General features: G+C 41.1%; 1 protein-coding gene across 1 annotated transcript in view; it reads left to right on the forward strand.

Annotated features, from left to right (window-relative positions):
* Nucleotides 1-21,060, forward strand: part of LOC139751401 (ubiquitin-protein ligase E3B) — a 260,968-nt gene that overhangs the window by 179,298 nt on the left and 60,610 nt on the right. Inside the window, exon 15 of the mRNA XM_071666787.1 lies at nt 6,979-7,124. Within this exon, the coding sequence (XP_071522888.1) occupies nt 6,979-7,124 (146 nt within the window). The remainder of the gene's footprint in view (nt 1-6,978; nt 7,125-21,060) is intronic.

Here is a 21,060-nt window from a genome sequence, read left to right on the forward strand (position 1 = left end):
GTGAAGATTTGTATGGGTTTTCAGAAAAGAAGAGTGAATGTTGGGGTGAAGAGGGTGGTGAGAGTAAGTGAGCTTGGGAAGGAGACTTGTGTGAGGAAGTACCAGGAGAGACTGAGTACAGAATGGAAAAAGGTGAGAACAATGGAAGTAAGGGGAGTGGGGGAGGAATGGGATGTATTTAGGGAATCAGTGATGGATTGCGCAAAAGATGCTTGTGGCATGAGAAGAGTGGGAGGTGGGTTGATTAGAAAGGGTAGTGAGTGGTGGGATGAAGAAGTAAGAGTATTAGTGAAAGAGAAGAGAGAGGCATTTGGACGATTTTTGCAGGGAAAAAATGCAGTTAAGTGGGAGACATATAAAAGAAAGAGACAGGAGGTCAAGAGAAAGGTGCAAGAGGTGAAAAAAAGGGCAAATGAGAGTTGGGGTGAGAGAGTATCATTAAATTTTAGGGAGAATAAAAAGATGTTCTGGAAGGAGGTAAATAAAGTGCGTAAGACAAGGGAGCAAATGGGAACTTCAGTGAAGGGCGGAAATGGGGAGGTGATAACAAGTAGTGGTGATGTGAGAAGGAGATGGAGTGAGTATTTTGAAGGTTTGTTGAATGTGTTTGATGATAGAGTGGCAGATATAGGGTGTTCTGGTCGAGGTGGTGTGCAAAGTGAGAGGGTTAGGGAAAATGATTTGGTAAACAGAGAAAAGGTAGTAAAAGCTTTGCGGAAGATGAAAGCCGGCAAGGCAGCAGGTTTGGATGGTATTGCAGTGGAATTTATTAAAAAAGGGGGTGACTGTATTGTTGACTGGTTGGTAAGGTTATTTAATGTATGTATGACTCACGGTGAGGTGCCTGAGGATTGGCGGAATGCGTGCATAGTGCCATTGTACAAAGGGAAAGGGGATAAGAGTGAGTGCTCAAATTACAGAGGTATAAGTTTGTTGAGTATTCCTGATAAATTATATGGGAGGGTATTGATTGAGAGGGTGAAGGCATGTACAGAGCATCAGATTGGGGAAGAGCAGTGTGGTTTCAGAAGTGGTAGAGGATGTGTGGATCAGGTGTTTGCTTTGAAGAATGTATGTGAGAAATACTTAGAAAAGCAAATGGATTTGTATGTAGCATTTATGGATCTGGAGAAGGCATATGATAGAGTTGATAGAGATGCTCTCTGGAAGGTATTAAGAATATATGGTGTGGGAGGCAAGTTGTTAGAAGCAGTGAAAAGTTTTTATCGAGGATGTAAGGCATGTGTGCGTGTGGGAAGAGAGGAAAGTGATTGGTTCTCAGTGAATGTAGGTTTGCGGCAGGGGTGTGTGATGTCTCCATGGTTGTTTAATTTGTTTATGGATGGGGTTGTTAGGGAGGTAAATGGCAAGAGTTTTGGAAAGAGGGGCAAGTATGAAGTCTGTTGGGGATGAGAGAGCTTGGGAAGTGAGTCAGTTGTTGTTCGCTGATGATACAGCGCTGGTGGCTGATTCATGTGAGAAACTGCAGAAGCTGGTGACTGAGTTTGGTAAAGTGTGTGAAAGAAGAAAGTTAAGAGTAAATGTGAATAAGAGCAAGGTTATTAGGTACAGTAGGGTTGAGGGTCAAGTCAATTGGGAGGTGAGTTTGAATGGAGAAAAACTGGAGGAAGTGAAGTGTTTTAGATATCTGGGAGTGGATCTGGCAGCGGATGGAACCATGGAAGTGGAAGTGGATCATAGGGTGGGGGAGGGGGCGAAAATTCTGGGAGCCTTGAAGAATGTGTGGAAGTCGAGAACATTATCTCGGAAAGCAAAAATGGGTATGTTTGAAGGAATAGTGGTTCCAACAATGTTGTATGGTTGCGAGGCGTGGGCTATGGATCGAGTTGTGCGCAGGAGGATAGATGTGCTGGAAATGAGATGTTTGAGGACAATGTGTGGTGTGAGGTGGTTTGATCGAGTAAGTAACGTAAGGGTAAGAGAGATGTGTGGAAATAAAAAGAGCGTGGTTGAGAGAGCAGAAGAGGGTGTTTTGAAATGGTTTGGGCACATGGAGAGAATGAGTGAGGAAAGATTGACCAAGAGGATATATGTGTCGGAGGTGGAGGGAACGAGGAGAAGAGGGAGACCAAATTGGAGGTGGAAAGATTGAGTGAAAAAGATTTTGTGTGATCGGGGCCTGAACATGCAGGAGGGTGAAAGGAGGGCAAGGAATAGAGTGAATTGGAGCGATGTGGTATACCGGGGTTGACGTGCTGTCAGTGGATTGAATCGGGGTATGTGAAGCGTCTGGGGTAAACCATAGAAAGCTGTGTAGGTATGTATATATGCGTGTGTGGACGTGTGTATATGCATGTGTGTGGGGGTGGGTTGGGCCATTTCTTTCGTCTGTTTCCTTGCGCTACCTCGCAAACGCGGGAGACAGCGAGAAAGAAAAAAAAAAATCCATTTACTTTTCTAAGTATTTCTCACATACATTTTTCAAAGCAAACCTGATCCACACATCCTCTACCACTTCTGAAACCATACTTCTCTTCCCCAATCTGATGCTCTGTACATGCCTTCATCCTCTCAATCAATACCCTCCTATATAATTTCCCAGGAATACTCAACAAACTTAAACCTCTGTAATTTGAGCACTCACTCTTATCCCCTTTGCCTTTGTACAATGGCACCATGCAAGCATTCGGCCAGTCCTCAGGCACCTGACCGTGAGTCATACATACATTAAATAACCTTACCAACCAGTCAGCAATACAGTCACCCCCTTTTTTAATAAATTCCACTGCAATACCATATTAATATTAATGATATTAAAGGGTCTTGACCGATACTAGGCTCATAGTCCTGATGATATTAAACCATGTGTTGAAGATGGATGCTCATACTCTTGGTAAACCTCTTGAAATGATGTTCAAAATAATGTTTTAAGAAAGATAAAGTGCCAGAGGATTGGAAAATGGTAAATGTCATACCTGTCTTTTAGACAGGAGACCCAATAGAGCCACTGAAGTACAAACTGATCTCCATGACAGTTGTGGTTTGTAAGACTCTAGGAAGTAGTTGGTAGGCAACCAACAACCAGGGAGGTATATTACCAGTACTACCTACCTGGGTATCAGGAGGGTTAATGATAAATGCTTAGTGAGCCAGCACTGAAGTGGTTCTCAAGTTGCAATCTTCTGACCCAAGTAGCTGTCTTTTCTTTCTGCCTCACCTGCACGTGGACTGCTGGCATTCTGTCCACAAACATACAAAAACTTTCTCCACGTCACACACAACACTTGACGACACTTAACTCGCACAGCTCCTTCTTCATAGCTCTAGATTTCCTGTTGTGTGTACTGTGTGCTATCCCTGCCTTTTAGCAAAATGGTAGGAGCAATAGATAGAAGTAGTAGGTAAGAACATTCGGAAAGACTATTAGGTAGAAGTAGTGAGTAGGAGCACTAGGTAGAAGTAGTCCGTAGGAACAGTAGGTAGAAGTAGCCAGAAGGTACATTAGCTAGAGGCCTCTGCAAACACTGTCCCAGACTGGCCTTATGCCAGTGGCCTGTTAAGGTGAGGCACTAAAGGTAAAGGAGTGGCACTGGAGTTCACTAGTTATGGAGACTATTTCCCTGGCCACCCCCTTGAGGGAGTTCCTGAAGGGGACAGGCATCAGAGATATAGATAGATAGACAAATAGAAGACTGGAAAGGATAATGAGGAAGCATATGGATGTGTTTCTACAGAGAAGAAATTATCTGAATTAGGAAAAGGAGGTTGTGCAGCAATTATTTTAGATTTTTATGAGAGAGTGAGCTCTGTCTCAGACAAAAGAGATTGAGTGGATTGTGTGTATCTGGACAGCCACTAAATGTTTGACACTGTACTGAATGGGGGTATGATTAAGTGGCTGTATCATCTGGTAGGAATAAGGGGGAGTCTTCTCCAGTGGATAGACCTTCATGTAATTGCTTGTCAGAAGAGTCCTCTCAGTATGGTTAGAGGTCATCACAGCCTAAGTTTGCATTGTACTTTGGGATCAGAAACAAGAATTATATCTTGGTAAGTGCAGTAGATAACTGCATGTGTAAATCTTAAAACTTATATGAACTACTTCACTAAGGTGGTAAATTCTGCTATCTGGCAATTGCATGTCCGCAAGGCTGTGATATTTGAGACAAGAGTATATCATAATCTTTTTGCATTAGTGAGGAGGATATGCACATTATTGTTGATGTACTTTTTATAGAACCTTGATATCTCTAATGATTTCTGCTTTTCTCTGTAGACTGTTATAGGTACTGCTTCTGCTATTCATGGGATTCATGCTCCTCATTTGGAAACCTTTTATGAAAATTGTTTTTCACATACTTATTTTGTGTGAGGAAGTGCCAGGAGAGATTGAGTGCAGAATGGAAAAAGGTGAGAGCAAATGACATAAGGGGAGTGGGGGAGGAATGGGATGTATTTAGGGAAGCAGTGATGGCTTGCGCAAAAGATGCCTGTACCATGAGAAAGGTGGGAGGTGGGCAGATTAGAAAGGGTAGTGAGTGGTGGGATGAAGAGGTAAGATTGTTAGTGAGAGAGAAGAGAGGCATTAGGACAATTTTTGCAGGGAATTAGTGCAAATGACTGGGAAATGTATAAAAGAATGAGGCACGAGGTCAAGAGAAAGGTGGAAGAGGTGAAAAAGAGGGCAAATGAGAGTTGGGGTGAGAGAATATCGTTAGATTTTAGGGAGAATAGAAATATGTTTTGGAAGGAGGTAAATAATTTAAGACAAGAGAGCAAATGGGAACATTGGTGAAGGGGGCTAATGGGGAGGTTATAACAAGTAGTGGTGAAGTGAGAAGGAGATGGAGTGAGTATTTTGAAGGTTTTTTGAATGTGTTTGATGATAGAGTGGCAGGTATAGGGTGTTTTGGTCGAGGTGGTGTGCAAAGTGAGAGGGTCAAGGAGAATGGTTTGGTAAACAAAGAATAGGTAGTAAAAACTTTGTGGAAGATGAAAGCCGGCAAGTGATGGGTTTGGATGGTATTGCAGTGGAATTTATTAAAAAAGGGGGTGACTGTGTTGTTGACTGGCTGGTGAGGATATTCAGTGTATGTATGGTTCATGATGAAGTGACTGAGGATTGGCGGAATGCATGCATAGTGCCAATGTGTAAAGGGGATAAAGGTGGGTGTTCAAATTACAGAGGTATAAGTTTGTTGACTATTCCTGGTAAATTATATGGGAGGGTATTGATTGAGAGGGTAAAGGCATATACAGAGCATCGGATTGGGGAAGAGCATTGGGGTTTCAGAAGTGGTAGAGGATGTGTGGATCAGGTGTTTGCTTTGAAGAATGTATGTGTGGAATACTTAGAAATCAAATAGATTTGTATGTAGCATTTATGGATCTGAAGAAGGCATATGATAGAGTTGATAGAGGTGCTCTGTGGAAGGTGTTAAGAGTATATGGTGTGGAAGATAAGTTGCTAGAAGCAATGAAAAGTTTTTATCGAGGATGTAAGGCATGTGTACGAGTAGGAAGAGAGGAAAGTGATTGGTTCATAGTGAATGTCAGTTTGCAGCAGGGGTGCGTGATGTCTCCATGGTTGTTTAATTTGTTTATAGATGGGGTTGTTAGGGAGGTGAATGCAAGAGTTTTGGAGAGAGGGGCAAGTATGCAGTCTGTTATGTATGAGAGGGCTTGGGAAGTGAGTCAGTTGTTTGCTGATGATACAGTGCTGGTGGCTGATTCGGGTGAGAAATTGCAGAAGCTGGTGACTGAGTTTGGTAAAGTGTGTGAAAGAAGAAAGCTGAGAATAGATGTGAATAAGAGCAAGGTAATTAGGTTCAGTAGGGTTGAGGGACAAGTTAATTGGGAGGTAAGTTTGAATGGAGAAAAACCAGAGGAAGTGAAGTGTTTTAGTTATCTGGGAGTGGATTTAGCAGCGGATGGAACCAAAGAAGGGGAAGTGAGTCACAGGGTGGGGGAGGGGGTTGAAAGTTCTGGGAGCGTTGAAGAATGTGTGGAAGGCGAGAACATTATCCCGGAGAGCAAAAATGGGTATGTTTGAAGGAATAGTGGTTCCAGTAATATTGTATGGTTGCAAGGCGTGGTCTATAGATAGGGTTGTGGGGAGGAGAATGGATGTGTTGGAAATTAAGTAAGTAATGAAAGGGTAAGAGAGATGTGCGGTAATAAAAAGTGTGGTTGAGAGAGCAGAAGAGGGTGTATTGAAATGTTTTGGTCACATGGAGAGAATGAGTGAGGAAAGATTGACAATGAGGATATACATGTCAGAGGTTGGGGGAACAATGAGAAGTGGGAGACCAAATTGGAGGTGAAACGATAGAGTGAAAAATATTTTGAGCAATCAGGGCCTGAACGTACAGGATGGTGAAAGGCATGCAAGGAATAGAGTGAATTGGAGCGATGTGGTATACCAGGGTGGACCTGCTGTCAATGGATTGAACCAGGGCATGTGAAGCATTTAGGGTAAACCATGGAAAGTTTTGTGGGGCCTAGGTGTGGGACGGGAGCTGTGGTTATGGTGCATTATACATGACAGCTAGAGACCGAGTGTGAACAAATGTGGCTTTTGTTGTCTTTTCCTAGCGCTTCCTCACGCATGCAGGGGGAGGGGGTGCCATTTCATGTGTGGCGGGTTTGTGTCAGGGAATGCGATGAAGGTAGCAAGTATGAATATGTACATGTGTATATATGTATATGTCTATGTATGTATACATTGAAATTTATAGGTATGTATATGTGCGTGTGTGGGCATATGTATATACATATGTATGTGGGTAGGTTGGGCCACTTTTTTGTCTGTTTCTTTGCACTACCTTGCTAATGCAGGAGATAGCGACAAAATATAATATTATAGAATAAATACTTATTTTGTGTTGATAATCATCTTGTTTAAAAAAACATCAGGATCTTTATATGATTCCTATTAGGTAGTTTGTCTTTTGTTATGTTTTCAGAGCATTTTTTGATACGTTGATAATGATATGATATTTATATGTACATTTCCAGGTCCTGATGCAGAAAATGCCACACATCATCCCACATAGAGAACGAGTTTTGCTGTTTAGGAAACATGTGAACAATGAAAAAGCTGTTATCGGGCCAACTGATGCTGCATGTGCAACACCTCATTCCACCCTTATTACAATACATAGGTGAGTTGTAGATTATCAGGAGCGCCGAAGTGTAAGTGGAACAATAAATGAAAAGTGAGGTGTGGTACAAGTGAACTCTTGCAAATCTGGGTTGCTCTCGACAGAGGTATTACCAGATTATAGGATTCCCAGTTTTTACAGTTTGCTGTACCGTCTTTCTAAAACTGCTACCAGCAGTTGCCCTTTTCATAGAATTTCCAGAATTCTGAATTATGGAACTCTTTCCCAGAGGTCTGTGACAAAGTCCAAGAGATGGGACCCCATGAAAGTAGAACCCCCTAGTCCAAGAGATGGGGACTCCCATGAATGTAGAACCCCCTTTCAAATTTCATTCAGTTTCAAAAATTTTCTGAAGAGAAAAGGGACCCCATCCACAATAAGGTCAGGTGCGTACAACATAGTATTACCACTTTCAGCTGGCTTCACACAATTAGGCATCACATGATTTTATATTCATATTATTTTCAAAGTTTGATACTTCCAGTACTCAGTCCAAGTGATATTCACCCGTCCCCTTTTTTGTTGCTAGTGTATTTCATACTCGCATGAAAGGTTTTTGCTTTTTTTATAAAATCTGATGAAGATAGAAATACCTTTTTTATCAGAATCCTAAATATTATATCAAGAAATAATTTTTGACTAAACATATGCTGAAAAAAAATATTCTTTATGAAATTGCCTGAAAAAATTAGTGTAGGTTTTGAAAGTTGAAAATCTATGTCAGTCCAAGGCAGTGTCTTATCAGCTATATTTTTCTTGAGAATGTAATGGTTCGTATGTATTATATCCTTATAATTATTGAGGAAGTTCTTTTCCATTCATCCTTTTCAGTCAAATCTGCATTCACCAAAGCTATGTGTTCAAACTGAAAGGGCCTGCTCTCTTCCGTAGCAACTACCATGGATTGACATCACTGAACCCTCAATCCTGACTGATTAGAACACACAATTCACAGGTTGTGGTATCAACCCAAGGTAGTCTTGAAAGGTACAGAGCAAAGGTTTAGAATAAATAAAAGGAAACGGGTAAAATTGCTTGCAGGACTGTCTGAGAAAAAAAAAGATTCTGCAATTTTCAAAACCTGTATATTTCTTATTTGCTGTTCTTGAGCTACAAAAGCATACCTGCATGAAGGAGGAGGGATAGAGAAAGTGCTTTTCAAGATATGAGGAAAAAAATAAGGTAAATGATTACTTTCATTGATGAGTTGGAGAGGTACAGGAAACTGAGTCTTTATTGGGAGGAATCCAAAGAGCCATACCAGGAGGATCCATCATGTCTAAACTAAGGTATTGTTATATGAATGTGGAAGAAAGATGTCAAAGCCACCCCTCTCTTTATTTCCTCTGATATAATATTTTTGAGAAAGGTCAAGGTAAAGGCCACCTTCCCTAAATCATATGCTCAAAAGTGAAGCCCTGGTTGAGCCAGCAATATGACTTTCTGATCTTTTCCTTCTTCTCTCATGCATGTTCTATATTTTTCATGTTACTGATGTGGCACCTGAAATGGAGAAAGAAACAGCCTCATTTGCTTACATCATCTGTATCTGTTATGTGTAATGAACCAAAATGCATCCACAGCCAGGCCCCACAAACCTTTCCTTGGTTTTTCCCTGACTGCCCAATGGTAGCTCATTGTCCTCTCTAAGTCATGTTGCTTCAGTTTGCTCTATCCCTTGCATGCATTGTACCTTCCTGCATGTTTAGGCCCTGAGCCTTCAGAACATCTTTTACTTCATCCTTCCACCTCCTCCTTGGTTTCCCCGTTTTCCTTATTCCTACCACTTCTCATGTATATCCTCTTTGTCATTCTTCCCTCCCATATCCTCTCCATATGTCCAAACCATATCAGTATACCTTCTTCAGCTCCTTCATATATATTCCTCATACTACGACACCTCTGTCATCCTATCATTTCTTATTCCATCGACCCTCCTCACTTCACATATTGGTCTCATACATGTAATTTCCAACACGTACATGCTATCCTCTTCATTTTTGTGTATGGCCTGCTCCTCACATTCATAAAGCACCATTGGGATTACTGTATCATCAGACACCCATCTATACCCTTTAGGACATTGACCTCTCTGCACATTCTGAAGTTTGACAAAGATCTTTGCTTTCTCACCCAACCTCGACTACTTAGACACATTTCAATGGAAGTACTAATGTATGTACACCCAATAAAGAATTATTTGGCATCCTTACAGCTTGATGCAATATGAGACACCACACAAAAACTTTTGAAAAAATCCTTAGGTACAGTGTATGGTATCCCTGGCCTACTGAGTTGCCAGTTACTCCGTAGCTTGTGACTGGTATACCATTTTACAGTGGCTCTTCATGCAGACTGATCTTTATGAACCAAATTATGCTCCCCAATACAAATTAACCACTATGTTAGTGTTCATACTTATACCACAGTAGTATCTATTTTTGCTACTGACAGACTTGCAGTCCCAGAGTATTAGATACATTATAAGGGTTAACTAGTTATGTGCCAGGCTGGATAATTACTTGATAGGAAAGCTAAATACATTTCAGTAGAAGTTATATTACTTTTAATTCTGTCTATAGTTAGTGTAGGAAACCCCTGCTGCTTGGACATAGATTAAACTATTTGGCATTGATTTCACCTTGTCTGACATATCTGTGATTCAAAATAAACATTACAATTGCTACTGTGCACTCTGAAGCTCAGTTCAGTGCAGGTTTGATCAGTTCTGTTTCCAACATATTTAATACATTGAGTTTAAGTAACAAACTTCATGTGGTAAAAGTCAATGCCAACTCTAACATTGTTTGTTTTGCATGAATTTCTCTGCCAAATGCCCCCTTGAGGATCTAATGATTTTATCATGTTTGGCATACTAAAGAAATATACCTTGTTTCGTTAATCATTCCCTGCTACATAATCATGTCAGTACTGTGCTTAATGTTATGTGACTATAACGATATACAAGTATTCTGTGTTCTTTGTGCATGTGGTCTTGTATTACTGAACTTTTACTTACTTTCAATCATGTACAATATACTGATATGGGTTTATGTCGTTGCATCTCATAATGTAAGAAATCCCCAAATGGCACCCTGATTCATTGGTAGCTATGCACACATTGATACAGATTGTGGGATTGATTATTATATTATTTATTTATTTATTATTTATTTTGCTTTGTCGCTGTCTCCCGCGTTTGCGAGGTAGCGCAAGGAAACAGACGAAAGAAATGGCCCAACCCACCCCCATACACAATGTATATACATACACGTCCACACACACAAATATACATACCTATACATCTCAATGTACACATATATATACACACACAGACACATACATATATACCCATGCACATAATTCACACTGTCTGCCTTTATTCATTCCCATCGCCACCTCGCCACACATGGAATACCATCCCCCTCCCCCCTCATGTGTGCGAGGTAACACTAAGAAAAGACAACATAGGCCCCATTTATTCACACTCAGTCTCTAGCTGCCATGCAATAATGCCCGAAACCACAGCTCCCTTTCCACATCCAGGCCCCACAGAACTTTCCATGGTTTACCCCAGACGCTTCACATGCCCTGATTCAATCCACTGACAGCACGTCAACCCCAGTATACCACATCGATCCAATTCACTCTATTCCTTGCCCTCCTTTCACCCTCCTGCATGTTCAGGCCCCGATCACACAAAATCTTTTCACTCCATCTTTCCACCTCCAATTTGGTCTCCCACTTCTCCTCGTTCCCTCCACCTCCGACACATATATCCTCTTGGTCAATCTTTCCTCACTCATTCTCTTCATGTGCCCAGACCATTTCAAAACACCCTCTTCTGCTCTCTCAACCACGCTCTTTTTATTTCCACACATCTCTCTTACCCTTACATTACTTACTCGATCAAACCACCTCACACCACACATTGTCCTCAAACATCTCATTTCCAGCACATCCACCCTCCTGCGCACAAGTCTGTCCATAGCCCACGCCTCGCAACCATACAACATTGTTGGAACCACTATTCCTTCAAACATACCCATTTTTGCTTTCCGAGATAATGTTCTCGACTTCCACACATTCTTCAAGGCTCCAAGGATTTTCGCCCCCTGTCCCACCCTATGATTCACTTCCGCTTCTATGGTTCCATCTGCTGCCAAATCCACTCCCAGATATCTAAAACACTTTACTTCCTCCAGTTTTTCTCCATTCAAACTCACCTCCCAATTGACTTGACCCTCAACCCTACTGTACCTAATAACCTTGCTCTTATTCACATTTACTCTTAACTTTCTTCTTTCACACACTTTACCAAACTCAGTCACCAGCTTCTGCAGTTTCTCACATGAATCAGCCACCAGCGCTGTATCATCAGCGAACAACAACTGACTCACTTCCCAAGCTCTCTCATCCACAACAGACTTCATACTTGCCCCTCTTTCCAAAACTCTTGCATTCACCTCCCTAACAACCCCATCCATAAACAAATTAAACAACCATGGAGACATCACACACCCCTGCCGCAAACCTACATTCACTGAGAACCAATCACTTTCCTCTCTTCCTACACGTACACATGCCTTACATCCTCGATAAAAACTTTTCACTGCTTCTAACAACTTGCCTCCCACACCATATATTCTTAATACCTTCCACAGAGCATCTCTATCAACTCTATCATATGCCTTCCCCAGATCCATAAATGCTGCATACAAATCCATTTGCTTTTCTAAGTACTTCTCACATACATTCTTCAAAGCAAACACCTGATCTACACATCCTCTACCACTTCTGAAACCACACTGCTCTTCCCCAGTCTGATGCTCTGTACATGCCTTCACCCTCTCAATCAATACCCTCCCATAAAATTTATATTACAGAGGTTGATACTATGCCTTAGGTAGGGGAGAAAGAATTAAACCTCTGCATTCCCCACATGTCATAGAAAGTGACTAATGGGGATGGGAACAGGGAGCTGGAATCCTTCCCCTTCTAGTATTTCAGTTTCTAAAAGAGGAAGTGGAAGAAAGAGCCAAGCAGGGAGTGCTCATCCCCCTCAAAGGCTCAGATTTGGATATATGAATGTGTGTGGATGTAACCAAGATGAGAGAGATAGGTAGGATCTTTAAGGAAAGAATCTTGGATGTTCTAGCTCTAAGTGAAATGAAGCTAAAGGGCAAAGAGCAAGAATGGTTTAGATATATCTTAGGAGTAAAGTCAGGGGTTGGTGAGAGGACAAAAGCCAAGAAATGAGCAGCACTACCCCTAAAGCAGTTGTGGGAGTGTGAGATAGAGTGTAAGAAAATGAATTCTAGATTGATGTTGATAAAACTGAAATTGGATAGCATTAGATGGATGATTATTGGTACCTATGCACCTGGCTATGAGAAGAAAGATCATGAAAGGCAAGAGTTTTTGAAACAGTTGAGTGAATGTGTCTGCAGTTTTGGTGTATGAAACTGGGTATAAGTGATGGATGACTTAAATGTGAAGGTAATTAATATGGCAGTTGAGGGTATAGTTGGTGCTCATGGGGTATTCATTGTTATGAATGGAAATGGTGAAGAGCTTGTGGGGTTGTGTGCTGAAAAAGGACTAGTGATCGGGAATACCTGGTTTAAAATGAGAGTTTTTTTTTTTTTTTTGCTTTGTCGCTGTCTCCCGCGTTTGCAAGGTAGCGCAAGGAAACAGACGAAAGAAATGGCCCAACGCACCCCCATACACATGTATATACATACGTCCACACACGCAAATATACATACCTACACAGCTTTCCATGGTTTACCCCAGACGCTTCACATTCCCTGATTCAGTCCACTGACAGCACGTCAACCCCGGTATACCACATCGATCCAATTCACTCTATTCCTTGCCCTCCTTTCACCCTCCTGCATGTTCATGCCCCGATCACACAAAATCTTTTTCACTCGATCTTTCCACCTCCAATTTGGTCTCCCTCTTCTCCTCGTTCCCTCCACCTCCGACACATATATCCTCTTGGTCAATCTTTCCTCACTCATTCTCTCCATGTGCCCAAACCTATTTCAAAACACCCTCTTCTGCTCTCTCAACCACGCTCTTTTTATTTCCACACATCTCTCTTACCCTTACGTTACTTACTCGATCAAACCACCTCACACCACACATTGTCCTCAAACATCTCATTTCCAGCACATCCATCCTCCTGCGCACAACTCTATCCATAGCCCATGCCTCGCAACCATACAACATTGTTGGAACCACTATTCCTTCAAACATACCCATTTTTGCTTTCGGAGATAATGTTCTCAACTTCCACACATTATACATACGTGAATAGGTCAGTGGGCATTATCAGATTATGTATTAATTGATAGGCATGTGAAAGAGAGACTTTAGGATGTATATATGCTTAGAGGGGCAGCTGGTAGGATGTCTGATTACAGTCTTGTGGAGGCAAGGGTGAAGATTTGTAAAGGTTTTTGAAAAGAGGAGATAATGTTGGGAGAAGAGAGTGGTTAGAGTAAGTAAGCGTGGAAAGGAGACTTGTGTAAAGGAATATCAGGATAGAATAAGTGTAGAATGGCAAAAGTTGACAGCAAATGAATTAAGGGGAGTGTGTGAGGAATGGGAATTATTTAGGAAAGCAGTGATGGTATGAACAAGAGATACATGTGGCATGCGAAAGATTTTTTATGGAGAACTCTGCTTGCTGCAAGAAGGAAGGCATTTACCCAAAATGAATTTATTTTTTAGCTTATAGTGCTGCCATGTTATTGAGTGGGGCTGCAAGGTTGAAATATCTCACAGTCTGCTCAAGATAATGTCATGACACCAAGGTTTGGGACTGTGAGGTAGTCAAAGCATCAGCATAATCCTGAGCTTTGTCCTTGGAGAGATTGAGGGAGTCCATCTGGGTATTGCACTCTCTTGTAAGCCATATAAGAATTTGGCTGGTTTGGTTGATGATAAAACCCACCTTCATGATATGTTTCAGTGACTTGAAAACTTCTTCGGTGCATTACCTGTTTGAAAGTGACCTTCCCAGAAAATTTTCAAGGTATGCCAACATTTTTGCTAAGGAGAAGTAAGTTTTGGGAGCGGGCTGTGATCACTCACGAAAAAAATTTGTAGGGCTTTGCATAAACTGAAAGGCATCACCATGAACTGCCAGGTCTGTCCAAATCTTGAATGCCAAAACCCCCATCATTTTAAGGGGAATTGAAATGTGCCACTAGGCAGGGTGTATGGAGTGAACATTGAAATGGAGAATGCAAGTTGTGGGAGGACATGGAAGGGGGAGTGGTATAGATTGGAATGAATGAAAATTAGGGAAGAGGGAAAGGAGGACATGCTATCATCTAGAGTATGGGGTTGTTACAGATCATAGATGGAATGGATAGAGTTCAGTGTGGGTGAAAGGTAAGATTGGAATTGTAAAGTATGTTTGGCTATGTGTATATGCACTTGTAGTTATGAAAGCTTGTATTTCTGGAGCAATTTGAATTACTCTAAAATGGGTTTGAAAAGCAGAGAAAGGTGTTGTAATGGGTGATAAGAATGCAAAGGTGGGATGTGTTGAAAATGGTGAGATGGTAAATGGGGAGTGCATGGAATAAATGGAAATGGAATTTATCCTCTAGATGCTTGTGCTGAGAAGGAATTATTCCATGCAAATGCTTTTTTTCAGCACAAGATGATCCACAGATATACATGGAAAAGAAGACCAAAAGAAATATTGTGTTGCAGTGAATGAAAGGTTAAGAAAGATTGTACTGGATGCTAGAGTTGAGAGGATTCTTTGTAGATTCTGACCATTTTGCAGTTCGGTGGAAGTGATGATCAGAGAGAAGTGGAGGTAAGGTGTATGAGAGAATGGAAAGGTAAAAGTGTTGGCAAGTGAGAAGATGAATAAAAAAGATTGCAATAGGGAGTTGAAAGGAGGATGACCAAAAGTTTGATGAAAATGCAGTAATTATAGGGATGTTACCATGTTTGGGTTGTGTGAATGAGGAGTTTGAAATGTTTAGAGAAAGACTGTTAAAGGTTGTAGAATTAGTAGTTGGAGGCAAGGTTGTGAGATATAAGAATCAAAGGGGAAATGCATGATAGAAGATGATATTAGAACTGCTATGAATGAGAAGAAAAAGTCATGTAGTTAATTACTTGAAAGGAACATACCAGTGTAAGTTCTGCAGAAGAGGAGGGAAGAATATAATAAGTATAAACTGAATGTTAAAAAGCTGATAGAGGAAATGAAAAAAAAAGTAGATTAAGATTTTAGAGGAAACTTGAGCAAAAAGTTCTGGGAGAATATGAAATTGTACTGGAAAGAGGTGAAAGAAGAAAGAGTTAGATGTAAGAGTGGAAATATAAATGTGAGGTGTAACGAAGGGGGTTTGCTGAATCCAAAAGAGGAAGTGAAAGGAAGATGGAAAGAGTAATTTGAAGAAATGATGAATGTGGGCAAAGTTGAGGCAGCAGTTGTTATATGCATGGGTATGGGGGATGAGAGGAAAAAGATACGAGTGCGTGGGGCCAATAGCAAACTGGGAAATAAAAAGGAAGATAATGTGGTTGAAGTTGGGAAAGGCACCAGGAGTACATAGGACTACAGCTGAAATGTTGAAGTATGGAGGAAGAAGTTTGATAGAATGAATGCATTTGATGTGTATAATTTAGCATGGAAGTAGAAGGTTGGGCCTGAGGATTGGGTAAAAGCTATTATTGTTCCTTTATGCAAAGGAGAAGATGCTAAGGATGCCTGTAGCAATTACTGGTGAATAAGTGTTAAGTATAACAGGAAAAGTGTTTGCAAGAATATTGATTGATAGAGTGATGGAAGTGACTGAAAGAATAAGTAAGGAGCAAAGGGGTTTCAGGAAATATATGTTAGGTAGTAGTTGGTAGGTAGCCACCAATCAGGAAGGTATACTGTCAGTACTACCTGCTTGGGTATAAGGAGGGTGAGCCAGCACTTCAGTAGTTTTAAAGTTGCACTGTTCTGACCAAGGTAGCTGTCTTTTATTTCTGCCACACTCACATGTGGACATATGGTATTCTGTCCACAAACATGCAATTTCTCCCAGATTTACATAACACTTGACAACACTTAACTTGCACAGCTCATTCTTCTTAACTGACAACACTTAACTTGCACAACTCATTCTTCTTAACTGATAACACTTAACTTGAACAACTCATTCTTCTTAACTCGAGATTTTCCTGCAGTGACCGCTCTGTATTCACCCTGCCCTTTTGGCAAAATGGTAGGAGCAGTAGGTAGAAGTAGTTAGTAGGAAGATTAGACATGAACATTAGGTGGTAGTAGTAGGTGGGAACATTTAGGTGTGATCGTTAGCTATAAGTAGTGGGTTGGAACATTAGGTAGATATAGTAGGTTGGAGCCTTAGGTAGAAGTATTGGAAGGAAAATTTGTTTGGACCCTTTGGAAACACTCCACTAGAGTTACCCTCAACCAGTAGCCTCTTAAGGGTGTGGCACCAAAAGACTAAGAAGTGACATTGAAGTTCACCAGTTATGGTGACTTTGGCTGTGGCCACCTCTTTACACGAGTTCCTGAAGGGAATGGGCATTAGAAATGAGATATAAATTTATGGATAGTGAGGATCAGATTTTTTGGGGTGAGAATGCCCATGGAAAAGAATCTAGTGAAAGGTAAGAAGCTGTATGCAACTTATGTGGATCTGAAGAAAGTGTATGACATAGTTTAGTGGAATGCATTTTGGGATGTGTTAAGGATATATGGGGTAGGGGCACAGCTGTTGGATGGTATGAAAACCCTCTACATAGTAGCAAAAGCATGTATAAGTAATTGTGGAGGGAGAGTTCAGGGGAAGTTGTGGTATACATGTGGCTGTGAGGCAGCCTTCCAATTAATTGCCCCTCAACCCTACAGCACCTAATAACCTAGCTCTTATTCACATTTACTCTCAACTTTTTCCTTTCACACACTTTATCAAACTCAGTCACCATCCTCTGCAGTTTCTCACCTGAATCAGCCACCAGCGCTGTATCACCAGCGAACAACAACTGACTCATTTCCCAAGCCCTCTCATCCACAACAGACTGCATACTTGCCCCTCTCTCCACAACTCTTGTATTCACTTCTCTAACCGCCCCATCCATAAACAAATTAAACAACCATGGAGACATAATGCACCCCTGCCACAAGCCGACATTTACTGGTACCCAATCACTTTCCCCTTTTCCTACTCGTACACGTGCCTTACATCCTTTGTCAAAAATTTTCACTGCTTCTAGCAACTTACCTCCCACACCATATACTCTTAAAACCTTCCACAAAGCATCTCTTTGAACCCTATTATATGCCTTTTCCAGACCATAAAAACTACATACAAATCCATCTGTTTTACTAAGTACTTCTCACATACATTCTTCAAAGCAAACACCTGATCCACACATCCTCTACCATTTCTGAAACCACACTGCTCTTCCCCAATGTGATGCTCTGTTCATGCCTTTACCCTCTCAGTCAATACTCTCCCATGTTATTTCCCAGGAATACTCAAGAAACTTACACCTCTGTAATTTGAACACTCATCTTTATCCCCTTTGTCTTTGTACAGTGGCACTATGCATGCATTCCGGCAGTCTGCAGGCCTTCACCATGATCCATACATACATTGAATATCCTTACCCACCAATCATTAACATGGTCACCCCCTTTTTAATAAATTCCATTATAGTGCCATCCAAACCTGCCTCCTTGCCGGCTTTCGTCTTCCACAAAACTTTCACTGCCTCTTCTCTGGTCACCAAACTATTCTCCCTGACCCTCTCACACCACCCTGACCAAAACACCCTATATCTGCCACTATATTATCAAACACATTCAGCAAACCTTCAAATTACTCACTTCTCCTTCTCACTTCATCACTACTTATCATTATCTCCCAATTTGCCCTGTTCACCAATGTTCCCATTTGTTCTGTTGTCTTACACACATTATTTAACTCCATCCAAAACAACATCTTTTTATTCTCCCTAAAATTTGATGATACTCACTTATCCCAAACTCTCATTTGCCCTTTTTTTCACCTCTTGCACATAATAAACATACAAATACATATAGATATATACACATGTACATATTCATACTTGCTCACCATCATCCAATCTCAATGTCCTCCCACCCACAGGAAACAGCACAAATGTGTGAAGGAAAAGAAAAAAGATAACTTACATTATGTTCTCCCCAGCTGATTGCCACCCCCTGTGTTAGCAAGGTAGCACCAGAAAAGAGATAAAGTAAGGCCACATCCATATACGAGCTGTCGTGTAATACACGGAAATCACATCCCCATGTCTACGTTTCCATGGTTTACCCAGGATATTTCATATGCCCTGGTTCAGTCCATATACAGCATGTTGACAATAGTATACCACATTGTTCCAATTTATTCTCTTCCATGCATGCCTCTCACCTTCCTGCATGTCCAGGTCCCAATCACTTAAATTTTTTGACTTCATCCTTCCATTTTCAATTTGGTGTCTTGGTTTTCCTTGTTGTTCCCTTCACTTCAGACACATGTATCCTCTTTGTCAACCATTCCATACTCATTCTTTCTGTATGTCGAAACCATTTCAGCACACCCTCTTTTGCTCTCTCAACCACATTCTTTTTGTTAAAACATATCTCTCTTACCCTTTCACTACTTACTCAGTTGAACCACCTCACACAGCATATTATCCTCAAACATTTTATATCCAACACATCCACCCTCCTCCACACAATCCTATGTATTGCCCATGCATTATAAGCATATGATATTGTTGGAACTGCTGTTCCTTCAAACATACCCATTTTTACCCTTTGAGATAATGTTCTTTCTATCCACACATTCTTCAGTGCCTCCAGAACCTTTGCCCCCTCCTGAACTGTATGACTTGCTTCCACTTTCAAAGTCAGTCACTGCCTTCTACAGTTTCTTATTTGAATCAACCACCAGTGATGTATCATCAGTGAACAACTGACCCACTTCCCAGGCTCTTTCATCCCCCTCAGATTGCATACTCACTACTCTTTCCAATTCTCTTACATTTATCTCTCTCACCACCCCATCCATAAGCAAATTAAACAACCATGGTGACATCACATGGTCCTGGTGCAAACCCACCCTCACTGGGAACCATTCACTTTTCCTCTCTCCCTTCTCATCCACACCTTAAACCCTTGATAAAAACTTCCCACTGCTTCTAGCACCTTATCTCTCACCCCATATGTTCTTAAGACCTTTCACAAAGCATCTCTGTTTACCCAGTCATATGCTGTATGCAAATCCATCACTTTTCTAAGTATTTCTCACACATTCTTCAAAGCAAACACCTGCTACACACATGTACCACTTGTGAAACCACAGTGCTTTTCCTCAATCTGATGCTCTGTTCATGCCTTCACCCTCTCAGTCAGTACCCTTTCATATATCTTAACCGTAATGCCCAACAAACTTATACCTCTGTAGTATGAATAATTATTTTTATCCCCTTTGACTTTATATAGTATTACTATACATGTATGATGCCAAGCCACAGGCACTTCACCATGATCCCTACACACATTGAATATCCTTACCAACCTGTCAACAACAGTCACCCCCTTTCTTAATAAATTCTGCAGCAGTATCATTCATTGTAGCTGCTTTGCCACATTTCACCTTTCGCAAGGCTTTCACTGCCTCTTCTCTCTTCACCAAACCACACTCTCTGACTCTCGCTTTGCATGCCACATAGACCAAAACACCATAAATCTGCCACTCTTGTCTTCAAACATGTTTACCAATCCTTCAAAAAACTGACTCCATCTTCTCTTCACTTCAGCACTCCCCTTTCGCTGATGTTCACATTTGTTCTCGACTTTCAAATAATACTTAACTCCTTCCAAAGCATCTTTTTATTCTCCCCAAAGTTTAATGATACTTTTTCACCCCATCTCTCATATACCCTCGTTTTCAACTCTTGCACCTCCCTCTTGACTTCCTGCCCCTTTCTCTTATATATCTCCCAATTATTTGCACTCCTACCATGCAAGTACCACCCAAATGCCTCTTATTTCTCTTTTACTAGCAACATTACTTCTTCATCCCACCACTCACTACCCTCTCTACTCTGCCCACCTCCCACCTTTTGCATGCCATATGCATCTCTTGCACATGTCATCACTGCTTCCCTAAATACCTCTCATTTCTCACCCACACCCCTCATTTCATTTTCTCTCATCTCTTGTCATTCTACGCTCAATCTCTGATGGTATTTCTTCACACAAGTGTCCTTTCCAAGCCCACTTACTCTCACCACTCTTCTCCCTGACATTGTTTCATCTTTTTCGAAACCCTCTATGCATTTTTACCCTTGGCCTCTACAAGATGATTATCAAACATCCCACCAGCTGCTTCTCATAGTACATTTGCATCCAAGAGGCTCTCTTTTTTTGCATGCCTGTCAATGAATATGTAATTATTTGATAATGCCTGTTGTCCATTTATCTTATTCACCTGGTATTCCCAATCACCTGTCTTTTTCAGCACACAACTCTACAAGCTTTTTATCATTTCTATTCATGGCACTAGATACCCCATGTGCACCAATTATACCCTCAACTGCTGCATTACTTACCTTCACATTTAAATCACCCATCACTGATAGCCAATCTCTTACACTAAAACTGCTGACACACACACTCACTCAGCTGCTCCCAAAACACTTGCCTCACATAATCTTTTCTTTTCACAGCCAGGTGCATATGCACCAATCATCACCCATCTTTCATCATCCATTTTTAGTTTTATCCACAATCTAGAATTTACTTCCATACACTGTCACACACTCCTACAACATCTGCTTCAGGAGTGATGCTAATCCTTCCTTAGCTCTTGTTCTCTCAACAATACCTGACTTTACTCCTAAGAAT

This window comes from Panulirus ornatus, chromosome 11 (genome assembly GCF_036320965.1).
Source record: "Panulirus ornatus isolate Po-2019 chromosome 11, ASM3632096v1, whole genome shotgun sequence".
In the NCBI taxonomy this organism is placed as follows: Eukaryota; Metazoa; Arthropoda; class Malacostraca; order Decapoda; family Palinuridae; genus Panulirus; species Panulirus ornatus.